Raw genomic sequence first — 22,966 nt, forward strand, 5'->3', positions numbered from 1 at the left:
TAGAAGGCAACTAAAGACTATCTCCTGAGCAGTAAGGACACTGATACCAAACCAAAATTGGTAGTTTTTTGTGACTTCTAGAATTGCCAGTCAGTAGTAATACAAACGAGGACTCACTTTTTCCTAAAGCTCAAGAAATGCAAGTCTCTGCCTCACTTACAAGTGTGCATACAGTCCACTATTCAAACTTCGTGGAACACTGACTACATTACATCTGAATAGTTTTAATTTGGTATACTAAGTTCCCAAAAGACAGAATCCTCCTTTAGCTTGTATTTTCTCCTAATATTTTCATAGAGTTACAGAATCACAGAATTGCAGGGGTTTGAAGGGACTTGCAGGGATCACTGAGTCCAACTCCCCCTGCTAAAGCAGGTACCCTACAATAGGTTGCACAGACAGGCATCCACACCGGTCATGAATACCTCCATAGGAAACTCCCCCAAATAGTCTGTAAAGAACAATTTATAAAGCATCCCAACAAGTCAAAAGGCAGACACAGGACAATGACTCCACTGCCCAGAACTCTATGAAAGTAACTAAGCATGTGAGAGCAATAATCAAGAGTATGAGGGAAACAGTAGTTTGGTAGAACTGTGACATTGTTCATCTTAGGAAATAATTTTTTTCTAATGAACATTGCTCATTCCAAATAACCCCTGAGCTATTTCTAAAAACAAAAGACTGAAAAATCAGTACCAAGAAAAGGGCAAATTATCCCACGGGGATATAAACAAACATGAATAAAAAGGGGACATTAAGAGAATTGTGTTTTAGCAAGTCATTTTCAAATTGCAAATCTAGAGGTTTTCTATCACTAGCTTCACTTCTATTTGTTGCACTGTACCACAAAAAGATAACTTACATTTTATGACACCTAGTCACACAATCCAAACTCTGTGCAACTCAGTTATTTTAAAGGCTACAAAAAATGGTTTGAGGGCTGGAACAACTCTCCTGCGATTAAAAAAAAGCAGAGAGTTGGGGTTGTTCAGATTGGAGGAGTCTTTGGGGAGATCTCACTGTGACCTTCCAATATTTAAAGGGAGTTTCTAAGATGCAGAGAAACTTTCTAGCAGGGCCTGTAGCAACAGGACAAGGGAATCACAGTTCTTAACTAAAACAGGACAGATTTGTAATCAAGAAATTCTTTCCAAGAGAATGGTAAAACAATGAAACAGGCTGCCCAGAGAAGCTGCAGATGTCCCACCCCTGGAAGTGTTCAAAGTCAGGTTGGATGGGGCCATGGGCAACCTGACCTAGGGGAAGGTATCCCTGTCCCCAGCAGGTGATTTCCAACAGTCCCTTCCAACCCCAACCCAACACTTAAAGACTAGTTTAATACAGTGCTGTTTAATAATGTATTTGATCAAAAGATGAGAATATTAACTCAGATAGTCATATTATTTGCCCTGAGAAAACTAAGCAAGGTTTTTTTGGTTAATTAGTACTACTACTTGTGCATGTCTTGATGGAAGTATTTGCAAAAAGGAAAAGAAAATACTGATAAAATTTGTAAAGAGTAAGTAAGACATACCTTAAGTTTATTTTAACAGAAATTAAGATTTCTGTCACCTATAGCTTCCTTTTAAACTACAAAAGTAATGATACATAGCTTTTACAATAGTTCTGTTTTTCTTACATGGGCTACTTCATTTTAATAACTGTTTTTCTTTAATATACTCTGAAGTACATTGAAAGGTTTTTTTTTTTTTATAGAACTCTAAATATCTAAACCTTTGAATAAATAAAGCATTTTAAAAAATATAATAGAAAAAAGTTGAAAATTTTTCATGTAGCAAATATTAAGAGTATAACTGAAACTCTACATGCACTGACAAGAAAGCACTGGGAATAAAAGAAGAACAAATCCACACAACTACTTAGTTAAAATAGCCATTCTTAAACTTAATTGGGGGGAAAAAAAAGATCTAAACCAAAACCACCTACTTTATACTAAGCATAGGTGGAGATTCATTCTGTTGTTACATAAAATAACTACATTTTAATTACTTAACATTTCAAAGTTATCCCTTGTGGTCTTATCAAAAAAAAAGTGCATTAATGAACTGTTCAGGTTTCTTGCCAATAACAATTATCCACGTCACGTGAAGCTGAGGAGATCAGCTGACTTTATGTATTTCAAACAAACCATATACAGTTATTGTAATTGAACTGAGTGCTGCATAACTGCCTCTCAAGAATCTTTAAATCAATCCATTAACCCAGTGTTCCCAGCAAAGATAAATCATGTAACCTCTTGATCTGTTGTTGTATTGGAGTAAGGAAAAAATGAGAAAGGAAGAAAGGAAGTCATCTTTTAGCTTCAAAGGTTTGAGAGAAAGCTGCGTATGAAGTATTGTTTATTAAACTTTCTGATGACAAACAAGTTAAATTACCACATCTGATTTAGCAGATGCAAATTTAATTTTCAAGAGTAACGCTGCATTTACATTCTGCTTATGTCTATAAACAGGAACGTATATATGTATACACATAAACTGAGCAGAAATTCTTCTAAAAGAAAAAATAGAATATAAAAGAAGTCAAATAACAAAAAGGTCAAAGACTTAAGTGAGACAAAATAAATGCATGAGTTAGGAAAATAGAACAGTATTCCAGATAGGTGGAGTTGTATCAACCACTGATTAGACTTTCAGTTACAGCTCAGCTAAAATAAAAGCGCAAAGTTCTTCAAGCTGCATCACCATCCCAACAAAATACAAAAATAGAATTTAATTTCAGGAATGTTTTAATTGCTAAGTTCTGATATCATAAGAGAAATTATTTTTGTTTATAGGAATTCACAGCTAAGCATGAGAAATATTATCACATTTTTGTTCCTAGCTACTCTCACTGCACAGCTGTCAAAATCCCATCTGACAAATTGTTCCAAAAATGCATTCTAGATCTGATGTGTATTGGAACTCACAATTTTTCAAGCAGCTTTTAAAATAAGAACCTCAGGTAACAACAGAAGGTACCAAGGTAGCTGCTCACTCATTTCCCCATCAAGCTTCTGATTTTGCAAATAGGTGAAATGCATGCTTTCAAGTATTTAATTCTAGTCTTGTTAAACTGATCCTCCTATGTGCTTGAAATTAAAATTATTTTTAATAAGATTTTACACCTTTTTTTCCTAGAACAGATCTCATCACTGCCATTTTCCTTACCTAACTGTAGCTCACTACATTATGACCAAAAGTAAACTATGTTGCCTCAAACTGCTTCAACAAATACCTTTCTACCAAAGGTGTATCATGCAGAACTGTTGACATATACATACTAGTACTTCAAAATAGCCTATTAACTGCTGTCTACAGCTGAATTATATAGGCTTCATTACTTCAAATTTGTCCATGTCACCACCTCTCTCCCACATGTTTTTAATTTTCTCCTAAAAGTTGTTTAAAAAAAAAAAACAGTAGCTTAAATATTTATATCAAGTTCAACTTATGTCTTTGCTATAGTATACATTTACCCTTTAACACATTTAGAATCGCAAATTAAGCTAGCTTTGGTTCAGGTTAGATTTATATTTCCATTATCAATTACAACTATAACTTAATTTCTAAGGTTTTCTGTTTCAGAATCATTAGATCTTTGTAAAATCTTTTAGAGAAGCTAATAGTTAACTTTTCACTCTTGGCACGTTCTGGCAGCAGCATTCTTGATCTTTCTCCCAACCAAAACTTGATCTTTGTTTTAATACCAACATTTTTCTAAAAGTTTACTATTTATTCATTACCATTTTCAGTACCCCATATTCCCATTTTCAATACCCTGTTTTCTGTGTAATTATTCCTTAATGAGAGTTATTTGAAAGACCATCCTTCATTTTAAGGTAAAGCAAGCGAACTTTAAACTATCAACTACTTCTCCACTATGAATTCCACAATTAAATGTCAAACATCTGGTAACAGTTGTCATCGATTACCTTACCATGCCTGGTACCAAAAAGCTTAAATATTTTAACCATTTTACGACATAAAAGGAATAGTGGCAGGAGGTTAATTGGAACTGACCTATTCTAGTGTAAATGTCTATCTAACTGCAGAGGGGTTTGAGAGCTGATTTTCACCCAGTTTAACCGGTTCTTGAAAAAACATGATTACAGACATTATGAGTTGGCTTTCATCAATAAAACAACTAACCTTTTGCTCTGTTTGCAGTTGGTCACATCTCTGCTTTTCAAGGTTAAGTTCTTTTTCCAGTCTTTCAACTTGATCCCGGAGTTGTGCCGTTTCTTTCTCCAGAACAGAAGTAACCTTTAGTAACTCTTCTTTTTCTTTTACTATTTTTTCTATTTTGAACTGTTAAAAAACAAAAGAAATCTTACAAATTTTTCTCCCCCAATTCCTATGCATTAAGTGAATGGCAAATTACTCCAGTGTTTGAGCAGAAACATAAAATGTGTGTCCTCTGGCTAGGTGATTTTACAGCTTTATCTTTTTTCCCAAATTTCTGAAGTTTCACGACTCTAATTACATCACCATTACATTACAGTACCACAATACCATTACAGAGCAATTTTTATAACATCTTTATTTATACAATTTTATCCTCTTTAATGAAGTGCTTTTACTGTATATTTACTGTCACATGGGAAGAGCTAATTAAGACAACAACAGCTTGGTGACAAAATGACTGCTTAGTGTAAACACACACACAGACACAAACAATGTTGGAGGAATTGTGGATGAAAACAGAAAAAAAATGGGAAAAAACTTTCACACAAAGGACATCTTGCCCCCCAACCCCCACCCCACCCACAGTCCTTTTACTTGGAGAGCACAGATGGCAGCAATGGACAAGCAGCCTATGCTGAGTGCAACGTCATACCTGTAACTTGTTTAAATATTGACTCCTTTAACAAGTAAATATTTTGAACTCCAATCTAAAACTGAAAAGCCAACCAGAAATATATCTATCTTCTGTAGAGTATATTATTTTCCTGGCCTGTTCCTCAAGATTTTATCCAAATCACGTATGTTTGTGCATACATAAGTACATATAAAATGTAAGAACGTATAAATTGATAATATTTTAAGAAACATTGAATCAAACCTCAAGAAGTCCAGCTTTTGTGGTCACCACTAGCATATCAGAGTTTCCTTCATCCTCCATAGTGAGCAATTCCTCAACAGGAGAAGATGTTCGGAACTGGAAAGGTGTGCTTGCTCCACGGATTTCTCCTTTATGAGTTACGTAACAGAACTGGTAAAATTCTCCATCATCATTTGGTAGGTAATATCCTATCAAAATAAATTCAAATTTGAAGAAACACTCTACACAAATAAACCTATTTTGCAAGTCTCCATGTAGAAATACATATCAGGCTACATGACTTTGGAATTTCATTCTGATTATCTATGTTACAGTACAGACACACTCAATTGCAACAGCAAATAGGAAAACGTCGTCCTTCTCACTGATTTTGACTCTCAAAATTTCTCCTAGCCTTTTATTTATATCCTTTTTATAATACACAGAGGTCTAGAATAGTATCAGTTAACAGGCACTAAACACACCCATCATGTATTACATATAACTGACATTTATATTATTACTGAATACAAGGACTGTTAACTCACCCCAGCTATTGCTGCTTGCAGGTACAGATAAATGTATTGTTTTTACACAAGACAATAAGCTAATATCAGTAGCCATTTTAGGACTTTAATATTCTATTATTACACCCTATTATTACATTTTAAGCAATACGTCCACACTCACACAAACACCAAAGCCATCTTTAGGAAAGTGAAAAAAAACACAACGATAACAGTTTGGTAGTAAGCAGAACAAACTCTTAAATTAAACAACTTTAATGGAGGTGCTCTTTTTACAAGTTTGGACATTTGGACTTTTTAACATTGTTACAGCTGGAAAGATTATCATGGTGAAAATGGGAAAAGAAAGAAGCAGGGAAGGAACGCTCACCTGTATCCAAAGATCTAGGTTCACAGGAAAGACTCCACAGAGGAGGGATCTCCAGAAAGAGATCCTTCCCCAGCGGCAGTCGGCCCTTAAATGGGTCTAGGGGAGGTGCAGCCAGGCTCCAATCACACAGCTGAATTGCCTACACCTGTGCTCCCATGGCTGAGTGCTTGCCTCAGGTGATCAATCAGTGGTTCAGGCCGGAACTCTACAGTTCCCATATACACACATCTACAAAATCCTGATGGTGTATCATCTCTATCTCCATTATGAACTCATCACTGGTAACTTATACTGCCAGTCCCTGGTCCCTGCTTTTTCTAAATGGAAAAATGGATATCAACTCATGCCATCAGTAACTGATTTTACAGATGTGTTTTTTTCTCCATTGTTTTCCTTTCCCAGGCTGGAAAGTCTGACAGAAAGAAGTTCTGAAGGTCATCTAGCCCAACTTCCTGCTCAAAAAGAGACTGCTCTCAGTAGCCTCCTGCAGCTCTGTCTAATCATGCGTGTGGAACTCTTATCCTTCCAAATGTCCCCAGGATACCTGTTCAAGTATTGCTACTATTAGTTCTTCACTTCTTTCAGTGAAAAAAAACACTCTTCTTAATGTTAAACCTAAAGCATTTAGGCCAGAATCTATAGCCATTGTTCCTTCTTACAATGGTCAGCCAATAACGAGTAGATTATGTAACTGTTAATACAGAAGGTGATTCTTAACTTTCATATTCCTCATTGCTCTCTCTGCTTATTGTCTAGTTCTACCACATCTTTTTGAGACTGGGAAGGAAAGCAAAAGGACCTGATATCCACGTGGTGTTGGAAGTATAGTTACAATATAAACTCATGGTGTACCATTTTCTGTTCTGCTCCTTATCCGTCTCTTAAAAACTTCAGCAGTTTTCCCTCTCTGTCAAAAGGTCTCTGAAACTGTGAACTTCCAATAAACCATCATTTACGTTATTTATGCCTTCTTTCTCTGAAAGAATTACTTTGAATTGAGAATCTGAAGTCCACAGACTAAACACATGCAAAGCCACAATGCATTAAGAGATGTCAAGATTTAAAAAAAAAAAAAACCTCACCACTGATTAAATGACATCACTTTGGATAGTTTCTATATTCTCTTTCCATCAGTTGTGAACACTGTCCAATTACCATGTAAAAATATAATAATTCACACAATTACTCGTACAATTTCCTTGACATCTAAAGTAAGAATTAATTTTACACCAGTAGCAAAAAAATTACACAGAAGACTAATGTGGAAAATTCTCTTCCAACATATGTTTTTAAAAATCTAGAACTACTCTGCAGCCCCAAATACCTTAATATAGAATTTTTTATTATTTTTTTTTTTTTTAAACTGAGGAAGCCAGAAAATGCAGGCAGATACTGCTTTATTTAAATTCACCTTGAAAGTTCAGGACACAGTTGACAGTTGATCCTTCCACATAATTTTCTGGCATAGGTGACCACAGAAACGTGTAATAATCTCTTGCAGTACTCCAACCAACCTAAAATACATTAAATCATAACAACAAAACAAAAAAGAAAAAAAATAGAGAGAGAGAGAAATATTAAGAGAAAAATACACTATTACAGTTAAGATATCACAGCCTGGCCTTTACAACTTACCATAATCTGCATATTTCTCATTCAACATGAAATAAAAAGATAGTTAACAATGTTTACAAATCAGGAATATTTTAACAAGCATGTCAAAGATTTAGCATGAATTTTATTAAGCTTGTTACCTAAGTCAATAAATGCGACTAAGGTAATAAAAGGGTCCATATAAATTAAAACACCAGACAGTTTTCAGTATACATTAACCTCCTACTTAATACATTTAGATTTTTTTCTGAAAAGATACACTGAAAATATAAAAAGATTAATTCAGAAGCTCATACTGAGATTTTCCTAGTGCAGTTTCTGCCCATCTCACTATTTTATGTCCACAATTCAACTGATCATAAAACAAGAAGGAACGAAATAAAAGCTTTCCTCCAATGAAAAGGCAAAATTTCATAGGCTTAAGCTAGCACTTTTTTTTGACAGCTTCTGCAACATTAATGATCAGCATGTCACTCTTCCAAACATACAACTTGCTATATCTGCAGGAAAAAAGATAAAATGCATGAAAACTTAATTCATCCTAGTTAGTGCAGTTTCCCTGATAACTTCAACAAATGCCAGTTTTCCAGTTTTTCATAAAGACCATAGATCCTTGAAATAAGAAATGTTATCCCCTAAAGAAATATATTCCAACATATTTGAAATAGAGTCGTAGAACCATTAAATTTGGAAAAGACCACTAAGATCATCTAGTCCAACCGTTAACCATTCATCACCATGCCTACTAAACCACATCCCTCACTGTTACATCTACGTGCTTCTTGAACATCTCCAAGGATGGTGACTCCAGTACCTTGCTGGGCACCTGTTCCAATAAGTCACCACTCTTTCTGGAAATAATTTTTTCCTAACGTTCAAACTCAACCTCCTCTGGTGCAACTTAAAGCCATTACTTCTTGTCCTGCTGCTATCACCTGGGAGAAGAGGCCGATCAACACAACCTCCTTTCAGACAGTTGTAGAGTGGTAAGGCCCCCCTGAGCCTCCTCCAGATTAAATAGCCCCAGTTACCCCAGCCACTCCCACAGGACTCATGAGACTTCATCAGCCTCATTGCCCTTTCCTGGACACATTCCATGGCCTCAATATCTTTCTTGTAGCGTGGGGCATAAAACTGAACACAGTACTCAAGGTGTGGCCTCATCCATGCTGAATACAGCCAGATGATCAGCTCCCTGCTCCTGCTGATTACACCATTTCTGATACAAGCCAGGACTGCTATTGGCCTTCTTGGCCACCTGGGCACACAGCTGGCTCATTCAGCCAGCCGTCAGCTAATCTCCCCAGATCCTTTTCCTCCGTGCAGCTTGCCAGCCACTCTGCCCCAAGTGTGTAGCACTGCATACACACATCTAAGCCTGAAACCCAAAGCAAGTAGTCACTACAAAGCAGAGCGTATTACTAAGAGAACAATAATAGCATAGCAGAAGTGGAGAAGAACTTCTCCCACTGCGCTGAAGAAAATATCAAAACCTGGTCAAAAAGAAGATGCAATTGTTTTTGCAGTAACCGGGCATGGTGTCCTGGAGCAATGAAAGACAAGGGACAAATTTATCCACATTTCAGAAAGGAGAGGAAAAAAAAGTAAATGACAAAAAAAAAAATTAAGTTGCCATACAGGATATCTTTTACTGCAATAGGAAAGACCTCTAAATGTAGAGGTCTTAATCGTACCAAATCTTCCTTCATAAGGGATAGATTGCAACAGTGTATTTTGAAAGAACTAAGAACTATTTTTAAGAAGTTGTTTGCTAAAAGAAAAAAAAAAAAAAGAGAAAAAGTTGCTCATGTGGGTAATGAGAACAGCAGAACTGAAAGTAACTGAACAGTAATTATATAGTTAAACATTTCAAGTAGTGTACACAAAAAATAATTATAATTAGTAAAAAGAATTCTGAAGACATGATTCCATAGCTGTCTGTCTAATACAGAAGTACTACTTCACTCTGTATTAAGAAATGTGCCAACAGTTAATGTTCGGAAAACAAAAAAAAATTACTGCTCTGAGATGATCATGCCTTTCGTATGTTAATAAAAAGCAATGGTGAACAACAGCAAAAAACAGATCAGATCTTCCTTTTGCTAACAATAAACATTTTTTAAGGCGATATTCATTAGAGAGAAGTTGGGCTGACTTGACACAATCACCAAAATGGAACCAACTGTTCTATTTCAAGCCTATTCTTAGCCCAAGTTTTGAAGATTTCTCTGATATCCCCTATTGAGGAACTTTTAAAGGCATAAATTAAATGAGATCTCCTGGGGCAGTTATTCCCACATTGTAAAATATTTCAGAAATAGAAGAAAAGCTCTTCCGGTAACTTGGGGGGACAAAAGCAAGTATTCTGTAATAAACATCCACAGGAAAAATATTCAGCAAATTTTTCATATTAGTTATCTTCTCAAACCTAATTCAGATGCAAATACCCCTTTCTTCATAGAAGCAGCTTTCACCTCTGTAAAAAGGAACATTTGCTGCCCTACAGCACAGAAAACTTTTTATGTAGAAACTCAATTTTCAATAACTGGTCTTATGGGGAGGAAGGGGAATTTTTGTTGATTCTTGTTTGTTTGTTTTAATTTTAAAAGGGAAACAAATTCTCTACCCTGTTTGTTCTGAACAGAGTAATTCAATCTCTTCAGAGTGCTCCAGTTTTTCCTTGTTTTAAAAACAATGGGGAAAATACAGCAAAAATTAAAAAAAAAAAAAAAAGTCAACAGACATTCATAGAATGATTTCCTGAGTAAAATGGTAATTCTTTCTGATAATCAAGCACTTCCCAAAACATAAGAAAGAGGGAGCAAAATCCAGTGGGTATAAAGCCAAAAAATGGTTCCTATCACGATCCCCCCTTTAGGTGTCCAACACAGCCTCCAACTGAACCTTCCTCCCAGACCGAAGCATTTAAAAAATAAAAAAAATAAACCAGACATTGATGTGTAAACTAAATAATCTACTCTGAAACAAAAAAGGCTGTGAATAATTTATTTCTAATAATAACACTAAACTTGGTTTTGTTTTGGTTTTTTTTGTAACTTGAAATTTTTATTCCAAATTACCAAAAAAATGGGGCCCTGGGCAGCCTGGTCTAGTATTTGATATGGCGGCCCTGCCTGTGGCAGGGAGGCTGGAGCTTGATGACCCTTGACGTCCCTTCCAACCTAAGCCATTCTATGATTCTATGAATATAAAAATCAACTACATAGAAAGCAAATTAACCAACTCTTCTGGCCTGTTTCTGAGTTGATACCGTATTTTCACACGTAGTATGTGGGTTGTTGGTAAAGAAAGAATTGCGACACATCACAAACCAGCAGGCAATACCCTGGGAAGTTCACCAGGCACTTATTTTCTCCCTTAACTTCCCCTATTTCTGGTCACTCATCATCCACTTCCCCTACCAAAGCTCCTATCTTACACTCTTCTGATTCTTAGAAACCAGCTACTTCGTAACAAGGCACATGCAAGGTTATCTGCATGAGCAGATTTCCCAATGATTATTTTCATACATGGGATTTCAGAAAACAGGCTTCCCTGCTAGGAATTGCATATGTAAAAACATGACAATGCAAGGAAGAAAACATGAACAAATCTCATAATCCTTACAGTTACATAAGAAAGGAGAAGCTTGTGTATTGTTAAGTTAGTAACATTTCTCCATGTTTTTTCCTACTAAACAACGATAATCCATCCTTCCACAGGATTACTTCTTAAGTGAAAGAAACAAAGAGTAAAATCAAAGTAAGTATATGCTGAGAAGAAAATAAATAGAAAAGTATCAGATGTTACAAGTCTAGGACCTTTATCTTTAAAACAATTATTTTTCTATTAAAAAAATATAAAAAATTAGAATAAGATTTTCAATATGAAAGCACCATCAAGCAAAACAGTATCTACATCAAAATAGCTACAGACTTTATTGTTGTGCCAGAACTCAGTGGGATTCCCTTAATGAAAGTAACTTCACATCAGTTTAAAAAAAAAGAAAGAATACGCATCATCAACTACTGACATAAACCCAAAATTCCAAAGTGCAAAGTAAATGTACACTAGCAGATATGCACTTGCTTCCCACCAGAAATCTAAAATGAAAAATCTCACCAAGATGCACTGTGGAACTTCTGAGAGCAAAGAGGAATAGAAGAGGCACAGTTCACAATTCTAATGCAAAATCATGGCACAAGCAACAGCAAATAATACAATACTCCCATTCAAGCACAGAAACATTATAAAACACACAAGAACTCTGGCACAAAACCCTCTGAATTTTAGAGGAAGAGAAAAAGAATAAGCAGTCAAACTATGTACAAAACTTGTTATGAACTCTGATCTCAAGTTCATCATCCAATGTCCAATGCACTGACAGACTGCAATGATGCCACTACTTTTTAAGGAACTCAATGAAAACTCAAAATCATAGAATCGTTAGAGTTGGAAGGGAACTTTAAAGGTCATCTAGTCCAACTCCCTACAGTTAACAGGGACACCTACAGATAGATCAAGTTGCTCAGCGCCTGGTCCAGCCTGACGTTGAGTATCTCCAGGGACAGGGCATTCATCACTTCTCTGGGCAACCTGTTCCAGTGCCTCACCACCCTCACTGTAGACGACTAAGTATGAAGCCATTTCCCCTTGTCCTATCACAGCAGAACCTGCTAAAGAGTCTGTCCCCTTCTTTCTTATAACCCCCATGCAGATACCAGAAGGCTGCTCACAGTTCTCCCTGAAGCCTTCTCTTCATGCTGAACAGCCCCAGCTCTCCCAGCCTGTCCTCACAGGAGAAGCGTTCCATCCCTTGGATCATTTTCGTGGCCCTCAAAGTTCTTTGTTCAACATTAAAAACCTCAAGAAATATTCATGTTCTTGTTTCTCAGCCAAAAGAGAAAACGAGACTTACATGATACAATTCCCCTAAACTAACACATATATATAATGACAAATCAATGTTATAAGCAGAATTAGAAAACGTTTCTGCTGCTAACCTAGTACTTTGTACATCCTTTTAGCCTCTCTCTTTCTCTACGTCTAATTGCCAAAAATTTTACTCAGAAATCCTTTTTCAAAACAGAAAGTTGTGTACACATTTCAGTATTCGTTTCCCCACACTAACAAATTAACAGCTCAGAATCCAAAACCTGCTTCAACCACCTCTACCCACGTTTTTAAGCCAAACACAATATACACAGCCAAACATCATGTCTCCTACAAATGTCATATTCAGATTACATAACCATGTGCAGTGTGTTACTCAAACAATACACGCATAGTTCACTTTCTTTTCATAAAACAGAAAGCTTTAATAGGCCATTATAGAGCAAACCATTCATTCTACTTGCTACTTGTGAGCACAGGGGCTTTTTCCATTTTAAGACATCATAAGCTACTTTTTAGTTACATAATCAGTTTTGTAGTCACAGTGGAAATACCGAAGTTTAGTAAACTCAAGATGATGAACACTGAGTACTTTTCAGTCAGGCTGGACTTGTGGGGATGACTCAGCTGTCTGCAACACCCATACCACACGGCACTTCCTTCTACTGATAGGTATATAGTTGTCAAAGTTGGTTCTTCCATGCTGCCCTGCATATATGATTCCCTTTCTCACCAAAACAGTCCTCACTGTCATTAGTTTCCCCCATATTTACATTTTACCCATAGTACATCTCCATCAAGAAGCTAGGGGGGGGAAAAAAAAAAAAAAAAAATCAGCTGACTAATAAACCAAATGATGCAAAGAAAAAAAAAAACTTAACAGTACAGTTGGGAACTGTCCATATGCCTACACTGAGTTACGGAGGAAAAATAATGACCATTTTATTTTAAATTTACCTCTTTTGACTTGCATCTGATTATTAAGATGATGTTCTGAAGTCTGTCTTACAACTGCAGTGTTTAAAATGTAAAAGTATTTTCAAACTTCCTTTTTTTTATTTCTTGAGTTTTACATGAATGAGATGAATGAATATATATATATATATTGTGCCATTTCAACTCAATCTGGAGTGTGATTGCTCCAAGGAAGCACTGTTGCACAAGAATCTTTAGCCATTTCTTCACTGGCCTCCAACAGTTCTCATCAACCACCAGAACAGCACCTTTTCACTCTACTCCATTGGACAGCGTCTTACCTAACTACGCAGCACGTGTACTGCCAACAGATCAAAGAAGCAAACCCAGGAAAGACCTGTTCAGCTGAAGCAACACTGACACGTCCAATAGGGCATTTATAGTAAATACCTAATATGATGCAACTCTAAAAGAATTATCAGAGTTGAAATGAATTCCTTTTTGTTATTAGGAAAGGAAACTATGCCGTCTGGAATAAAATTTGGCAAAGTACTCTTCAGTACTGCAAGTAAACAGTGAAATCCTTCTGAAAGAAGGAAATCACTTGCATGCCCAAACCCCAAAGTTGTCCATCTCTGCTGAATGTTACAAACACGTACAGGCAACCTTTTAACTCAGGCTATTGAGAACATATGGTACTTGTTGCTGTATCAAGGTACTATCAGGTTCCCAACCTATTATCATCTCTTGTTGGTTGTACTTCTATCTCATAGTTCAGAAGAATATGTGAAAGTGACATGGACAGAGTGCCCAGACCACATGATCAACTTTCTGTCTCACTACATATAAATCAAAATAAATACAGAAACAATATGAACACTCTGAAAGAAAACCTGGTACACATGTAAATGACTGTCCAAGGAAACATTATGACAGATCAAAGAGTAACAAAGTTACTCTTTACTTTAAGAGAGAAAAATAAATAAAAAAAAAAAAGGTGGTCGGGTTTAAGTAAAATATTAATTTACCACATTTCACTAAAACAATATTAGCCCAACCTTTCTTATTTCAAAATTGCCACCAGCTACTGACCATTTTGTTGTGTTATTTGCCTCTTTAATGCACAAGCCTATTACAGCAAATATTTTTAGAAAACTAACAACACTTTGAATTGAACATGAAAATTTCTTACTAAAGTAGCATCATGTAAACTTAGTGAGGAAACTGTGAATGACATTACAATTGACTTATTTTTAGAATTATTTGTAAGAGATATTTCTATTATTTGAGACGTCCTTCTAAAGAAGATAAATGAAAAAAAGAAAGAATCACTATTATTGGTGGATATAGTAATTCTCAAAATATTCTGAATTTCAGTAATTCTTTCCCTACTATTTTAAAAACAGGACATACTGTTCACTACATATTCCTGTATCTACCATGTTGTGCTGTGCAGTGATGATTCCGTGCCAGAAAAAATGTATTTCAATATGACTGTGTCAGTAACACATCCAGCTGTTGCCCTGTACTTCATAATGTGATCTGCAGATATGGAAGTAATTATTATCTAGCGTATCAACCCATGACATAACCAGGACTTTGAAACTGCTCACACAAGTTGTGCTGGTATTTGCAGTTCAAAGTTCAAAGGAGAATAAATAATCCAGAGGACTGCAAAAAAACATTTCTATAGTCTTGCCACAACACAAAAACCAAGCTATCTGTTAGCCATCCTGTCAATCCACCACAAATTTTACAGATAACAGACAAGTTAACTCCAAGGTTTGCTATAAATCAGTGCACAGAAGGGACAGGAATTAATCTGCACGTAAACACACACACTGCACTGATGCACAAACAGTAGCTGAGGTATGACCTCCAAAATAATGAGCACCTCTTCAGAACAAGCCTGTACTTCTTGTGTTCAAATAACCTTTCAAGATCTTCCCAACCCTGGTTATCCATTTTTTCCATACTTCAAACTACCAGAAAGTCAAACCATCATTTTTAGATTGCGGATATTTAAAAATGTTAAAAAAATTCATTAAGAATGAATTTCCTTTTCTTCTCTTGGCGTATATTGTGGCAGTCAATACCAAAAGTACATCTATAATTCAAGTCAAGATCCTATCAGAACAGCTATGTTGATTGCTTTACAAATCTATTATTACTATTGGGTCCAAGAAACAGAAAAGATTTGATTAGTTAATGATGAAGCATAACTGAAGCCATTACATTAAAAAAAGTAAGATTCCTACCTGATATTAGAGGTCCTTCCAGCATGCTGGACTCTGCAAAATTAAATCTTCAGAAATCTAGATATTATTACAATGTATACCACAAATACATAGACTTATAATTCTACTCTCTTGAAGCAACACACCTTATCATGTCCGTAAGTTACTTCACTGAGCTTTTGAGATGTGTAGTAAAGCCTCATCTACTGCACACTGAACATCTGCCAGGCCAACTTGCACACATATGCTCTAGATGGAGGCATAAGCAATTCTCCCTAAAAGCCAAACACTTTTTTCCAAACACTTCTGCAAATCTGGACATTGCATATTAATAATGCAAATATATATATATATATCATGTGGCCATATGATTATTTCACTTTATTGTAGAACAAACTAACAAACTGTAGACTTCCCCATCCGGAGAATAGGACCACCTACCAGCCAGTCAATTTTTGCAAACAGATGCAGAACACATACTAATTGTCTTCCCTCATTTCAAAGGTTTCAGTTTGGATTACCCTAAGGGCTTTTCCACATTTCAGCTCATCAAAGAGTAAGGGAGGAGAAGAAAGGGACAGTGAGCTTGGATCACTTTGGGAGTACAGATCAGCTATTAAACCTACCAGGAACAATAAGCCTTCTCCCCTCACACACTCTAGGAGCATCAGGATCTTCTGCACAGAATCCCTTACTAGAGGGAAAGCAGATCTCAAATTCTAGTTCCCATAAAATAGCACGAAGAGGAATTCAGGCTAGGGAAGCACACGCCAAGCACTAGGCCAACACCAAACTGTAAAACTGCTATTGTGTTTTTGGTTTTTTTTCCTCCTTGGTAACAGGTGATAAAGCTGATCAAGATCTTTTAGTATTTGATCACAAATGACCCACTAGAACATCAAAATAGCAGAAAAGAAATAGCAGCAGTGAATGACAGCAGATTGGGAAATTCAGTCAAAAAATGTCCTGTGGGGAACAGAAAAGAAAAAGAAAGATACAGTCTTTTTATTTTTTTGTACGTATACTCAGAACTTTTAAACAAATAACAAAGATAAAGGTAACATCATCTTCACTGCTGTTCTTTTTCTCCCACGTTTTTGCCAAAGGTATAGTTCAACATGTACGTCCATTAGACAGATCTAGTTTGTAAGAAAACTGGTACAACTAAAAATATCCTGCTGTACCATAGTCACTGCATATGCAATGTTACCCTCTTAGTATATGAACACTGTGCTTGCATTAATACACAACTCTCTTGCAAACTATTCTGTGTACAACATCAGCAAGAAATTCCTTTTGCTTGGTGTGACAGAACACCAAAATCAAGCAGTATAAATCACACTGGGAACAACAAAAAACCCCAAACATTGCATCTACAGCATGTACAGAGAAGTGTTAAATTTCAGAACTGTTGCATGTTTGGGGATTTTTTTAGTTCTTTCTAATAAAGTTGTGTGGCATAAATCTTTAGCTTAGACCTGAGGTTCTAGACCTGTTCTACCTTCCTAGACTTTTTTTTTATGTCTGTTGACAACAGTGAGGTAGTAGATTATCTTGCTCCGGCTCTTTATTTTAAGCTGCTTTGTAAAATACCCTTGAGAAGAGGATATCTGTAAATAAACTACCACAAACATGAAGGAACCAGTTGTGGTACCTTTCATAGTATCATAGCATTAAATAGATGCCATACTCAGTAATGAAACTGGAATATTCAGTAGAAAATTGAATATCCATAGAAAATTGAAAACATAAAAGTGCAAAGGTGTTAAAAAACACACAAACAGTAAGGGAAAGAACACACACCAAGTAAAAACACTGAAAAACCTAAGAGCAAAGAAATTCCATAAATTAATAAAACAACCACACAGAAAGAAAGCCTTATAATTAACCTCTGGCTCCTACAAAGGATTCCACTATTAATGTCACTTTTTCATGTAAGTTGCACAAACTAGGACAGTTACAATAACCACACACACAAGTGCATTTGCAATAAAAACAGTCATTTGACATGCAGAAACTAAGGAAATACTTTAAAACTCAGAAGCTAGAATCTAAGAATTGGTATATTAAATCTGTTTCTGTTTCTAGAACTACTTGTTTTTTTAGAGAATTCTGGAAAGATCTGAAAAATGAACTTATGTTGTCATTCCATACCAAGAATCCATGCCAATTATTCAGGCTTAACCTTTCCACTCCCTCCCCACTTTCCTAATCTACTTGCTTCCATCACAGTTAAAACTGCAGAGCTGTCCATTGCATCACACAGTGATCAAACTGAGGAATCAAACCAACTGGGAAAAAAGATGGTAAAAGCTGGGGCAGAAGAAATAGTATTTTTCAGTCAGATCATTTCCCTGGTCCATTTTGCTGTGCAGCTGCATAAACAGCTGGACTAGAAAAACAAGTAGGATGACACAGGGATACAGTGCTTACTGAAGAAATCACTGCAGCTGAAGAATTTGACTTTTAAGTTAATGATTTTCATTCAGATTGAAAGAGGTAGCTATAAATTTTGTTCAACACAGTAAGAAAAAAGTTCTAGGTGAACTAGATGAGCAAACACAGGAAGGAATACACTGAATCCATTGCCCCCTAGAATAGAACGGTAGTACACACTGGAACCATCAACACCACAATGTTCACAGGAAAAAATCTTAGTGAAAATGTAGTAAAGTATGAACTGTTTACAGTAAGCATTACTCACACACATATATACTGATAAGCACAGATACAGTTGGACAGCTGACTTCATTTACCTCACTCTACTATAACTAACTATAGAAAGAAATTATATTCATAACATGTAGTGACAAACAGAAAACAATTTCCATCCCTTTCCCCATCTCGCAATGTTTCCTTCCCATGCGGTGATGAGAATGAGATGGACTAGAAATTCAGCTGCAGAATTCCCCACTAATAATAATTTATTCCCAGAACACTGGACTTAACCTGACATCAATTCCCTGATTTTGTTCATCACACAAGAGCTTGTTTCACATGAAGGGGGAAGAAATAAGTAAAAGGGAAAGTGCATTACAACCGTGTTACTTTCTGTCAGCTCTAAGCGTTTCTCAGTCAATTGCTTAAGCTATATTGCCTGCAACTGTCAAAGCAGAATAAAAACCTAATACCTCAATAGCTTATGAAATTATCATCACAGACAATGAAATGAAGGATATCTGTAGATTGGACACGGTGTCACTGCAGTCACTGAAAAAATGTTTCACATTTTGCGATGCATTTTTAGAACAAACGTCATCTGTATTTCAAGAAACCTGTCTAACTGCCTCCCTCACTTAGATTGTGCATACAAAACCACAACATTCATTTCTCAGGATACACTTAAATAATTTCAAAATGCTTGTGTAACCTGAACAGCACTATCTTTAAACTTCTGACTTTTCTTCCATTCCATTCACACTGTTCACTAAATATCAAGCGTGCTCAGTCACGCTCCTGTTTGTCAAAACACACCAGTTAATCAAAATACAAGTATATATTTTTAACCAGTTCCCACCAGAGAAAAATCACCCTGCTTGTAGTTAATGCCTCCCTTACACAATTCACTGACTGTAGTCACTGAATATATTATTAAAAATCCTCCTCCCAAATCATTTCCATTTAATTCTCTACCACATCACGGCTCCCCTTTACTTCAGCACACTCGTACTTATCACTCCAGTCTCATTGTAAAAGCTCAGACTCTAAAAGCAGTTAACTAACACGCTGTGATTCTTCCTCTTGCACTTATAAGAAAGTTGTTATTTTCAGATTGCTCTACTTTTAACTGGTTAAATGAACCAGTGAACATGTGAAACAGTGAACAAGTGAACAGTGAACATGTGAAAAACAGAAATAGATCAAATTTTACTTACCTTGAAAATACCAACCCAGTCTTTCTGATGAGGATGGATAAATTGGGTCAGAGTGTAGTGACATTCAAGATGTGTGTTCGGAAGATAACTTTTTGCCACATTTTGAAAAATCACATGTGCAAAATTGGAAGTCTGTAAAGCATTAGCTGAAGATGGAACTTCTTGAAAGGATGACATGATTGATCTGCAACAAAATTGCAGAAGCTGTTACTTCAATATAGTGAAGAACTATGTTAGAAAATAATCCATTTGAAAAATACCAGACAGACAAAATAAACAATTCTCTCCTCTAGTCCGACAACAGACAGCCACAGTCCAAGCCCACCAAAATGCACTGCCTCAGCTTCACTCCAAAACAATCACTTCTCAGAATGAAAAAGGGCAGTCATCCCAGTGATGAAATCAAGATGGAGAGAAAGCACCACTTACGTGAATGCCCCCACTGCTATAACACAGATACAGAACACAGAAAGAAGGAAATACAAGCGGTGGGAAAATGAGGCAGGGTTCTGACTTAATTAAATGTCTTTAGTGATTCTGGATGCTTCAGGGAAACCTGCACTTCTCAGTGTTTTTTGACAGCATTTTCATGAACAAAATTTCATTCCCCACACAGTAAAAAAGCTTCATTTTAAGACATTTTAACAAAGAAGAAAGTTTATCTAATCAGCTTTTTTTTTTCCCCCCTATCTTCTTCAAAAGATTTCTCCTCTCTTCTGATGTTAGCAGCCTGGGAGCACATTTTGCTGTACCCACTTTAAACACAGATACCCCTCAGTCCTGCACATTACCAACAACAGACTGAACTGACGGCGCAGTCACTCAAGTCTGTGCGCAGTTGGACGGATTAGCACTAATTCAGTTGGATTGCAAAAGCTTTCCATCAGCCTTTCCCTTCACCACCTCATTCTGCATACGTTGTGCTAAAAGTTACAGCACCACAAGACGCTTCAAAAGTAGACCATAACGACCCATCTCTTCGAATTATTAAAAGGCATAAAGCCACGATTTCTACTAACCTAAAAGAAACAGAACAGCCTTACTATCTGAAGCTAAGCAATGAAATGACACAAACCGTGTCAATTTTCATCACCCCTAAGTGCCTCGGTAAGAAAAACACTAGAATATAATTTTCTTGAAATAGATTTCCTTAGAAATCAGTAAGTTTATTCTAAGAACGCGCTACAAAGTCGAAACGACTTCTGCAGACTGCTCTGGCTTGCAGCCCGCGGCTCTCCCATACCCAGGCCTGCACAGGCCGCCCGAACCGGCCGGCTGACCGCCAGCTGACCGCCGCCCGGCACCGAACGCGCGGCTCTGGGGCGCAGATCCCCGCACAGCCGGCGGCAGGGCAGCGGCTGCCGGGTGCGCGCCTACCTCGCGGCGACAGAAAGGAGGAAGAGGAGGAAGAAGAGCTACGCCTGGGCTTCGCTAGCGGCGTCACAAGCGATTCTCACGGGAGACGGCCAGCCGGGCGAGATGGACGGGATGAGGAAAAGCCCGTCGGACAGGAAAGGCAGAGGCCGGGCCGGTTCCACCCTCAAACCTCCGGCCTCGGCCCTGGCCCTGCCTGCCCGCGCCGGCCACCCCTCAGCAGCGCCCGCTCAGCAGCCGGCCCGCACCCGGGGAAAGGGAGTCGCGCTGCCCCCCGCCCGCGGCGCGGCGCGGCCCGGCACGGCCCCTTCCTGCCCCGGCCCACGGCCCCCGACGGGGGGGGAAGGGGCGCCCGGTGGCGCAGCGCCGCCGCCCGCCGCCTCACGTCCCTGCCCGTCCCAGCGGGTGGCGGGGGCCGGCGGGAAAGGGGCTGCCAAGCCTGCCCGCCCCCACGGCCGCGCCCGGCAGCGCCCCTTACCTAGGCAGGCGCGGAGGACGCCGGGGACATCAACATGGGGCCTCCACCATCAGCGCCGCGCAGCCCCGCCCGCTCGCGTCACTTCCAGCACCGGCCCTGCCCGCGGGGGGCGGGGAGCGCCGCTCCGGCTGGGCGGCGCGCTGTGCAGTCGCTTGTGTTCGCGTCACCCGAGCTTGCGTCTCGCAAGCTGCTGCTATAAAGCTCCGGCCTATGCCTGACTCTGAGCCACCAAGGAGTGTGATAAAAGCGGGCATAAATCCGCGGTCCTGCCTGCCATGAATTGGCAAATCCCCGGTAACGCACATAGCCTCATAAATACACCGATTCTACTTGGGCTTTGTCCAGAGCCAGGCTGTAGTTCCCTTACAGAACAACGAAGATGAGGAACAGCGTTCAGTGATGAGTAACCATTGCTATGTCGGGCTTCTCCCAGTACACGGCCACTACAGCAAATGGTCTTGGAAATCACCTTTACTTCTTTACCACCGCTGTTTCTATTTCCAATAGCTGACTCTATTTCCATTCATTCCATTTCCATTCTAAGCCATAATGACGGGCTTATTGATTTGAGAATTTGGCAAGATTGTCATCTTTTTAATGGTCACCCCTAATGAAACTAAGCTGGAGCACAGAAACTCTTCAGTCATTAACGGTCGTCTGAAAGCAATCTTATGTCTACATGTAACCTGTACAAGAGGTTCAGTAATCTTTTTTTATTTCTGGACATAATAATTCCTTAAGTTATTCATATGTTCCATTTTTTCCTGGATAGCAACACATTCTCTGCATTATATACAAACCCATTGTTTTAGAATCATAAAGTCGTTAAGGTTGGAAAAAAACACTAAGATCATCTAGTACAGCCACCAGCCCATCACCACCATGCCCGCTAACCGTGTCTCTCAGGGCCACAGCTACCCTTGAACACCTCCTGGGACAGTGACTCCACCACCACTGGGCAGCCTGCTTCACTCTTTCTGAGAAATAATTTTTCTTAACATCCAACCTGAACACCTGGCACAACTTAAAGCCACTACCTCTCGTCCTATCACTAGTAACCTGGGAGAGGACAAGTCGCTACAACCTCCTTTCAGGTAGAAGACACAGTAAGTATGTGTGCAAAACTTTTTTTTTCCTTAAGACCAGGGAAATTTGTGTAGTGGTAAACAAAATTGGTGCAATAACCAGCCATACATATTTCTGAAGAGGTGGGGAGAGCTATTCTGTCTTATCTCTACCCTCCATTTCTTCTCACTGCTCTTTGCACGTCATGATGTGATAAAGGGTTGTCTAAGAGTCACAAGACACTGTTCTGCTGTGGGCTCTGACTTTGAAAGAACTTCAGTTTCACAGTCAGTATCTGAGAAGTATAAACTGCGATGAGACAAATAGTTTTGTTTTCACTGACAATCATTATGGTGCTACTTTATGGAATATACTGGGAGTTTTGAAATTAAGATGTTCTTTCTTCCACAGCTAACATACTTTTTACAGTAAAAGCCTGGGGAAAAAAAAACTTCTGTTTGCCAATTTTAAAAAGTTATCCACAATTCTGAGTTTTTAAAGAATCTTGATTATTTTTGTACTCAGTTCATAATATTCAGTCAAGAAAACTAGTTATGACTTAGTCATATTTC

At 38.0% G+C, this 22,966-nt stretch overlaps 1 protein-coding gene across 3 annotated transcripts in view; it reads right to left on the reverse strand.

The window, feature by feature from the left end:
- The window catches only part of TAX1BP1 (Tax1 binding protein 1), a 50,006-nt gene extending 28,542 nt beyond the window's left edge, over positions 1-21,464 (reverse strand). For all 3 annotated transcript variants that reach the window (XM_031590155.2, XM_031590156.2, XM_031590154.2), the window contains exons 1-5: positions 21,330-21,464; positions 19,478-19,661; positions 7,355-7,457; positions 5,068-5,255; positions 4,155-4,313 (exon numbers count right to left, since the gene is read on the reverse strand). In XM_031590155.2, the coding sequence (XP_031446015.2) occupies positions 4,155-4,313; positions 5,068-5,255; positions 7,355-7,457; positions 19,478-19,654 (627 nt within the window). In that variant the 5' untranslated portion in view covers positions 19,655-19,661; positions 21,330-21,464. The remainder of the gene's footprint in view (positions 1-4,154; positions 4,314-5,067; positions 5,256-7,354; positions 7,458-19,477; positions 19,662-21,329) is intronic.
- Between the last annotated feature and the right edge of the window lie 1,502 nt (positions 21,465-22,966).

Source organism: Phasianus colchicus, chromosome 6, assembly GCF_987193195.1.
Source record: "Phasianus colchicus chromosome 6, bPhaCol1.hap1.1, whole genome shotgun sequence".
Taxonomy (NCBI): Eukaryota; Metazoa; Chordata; class Aves; order Galliformes; family Phasianidae; genus Phasianus; species Phasianus colchicus.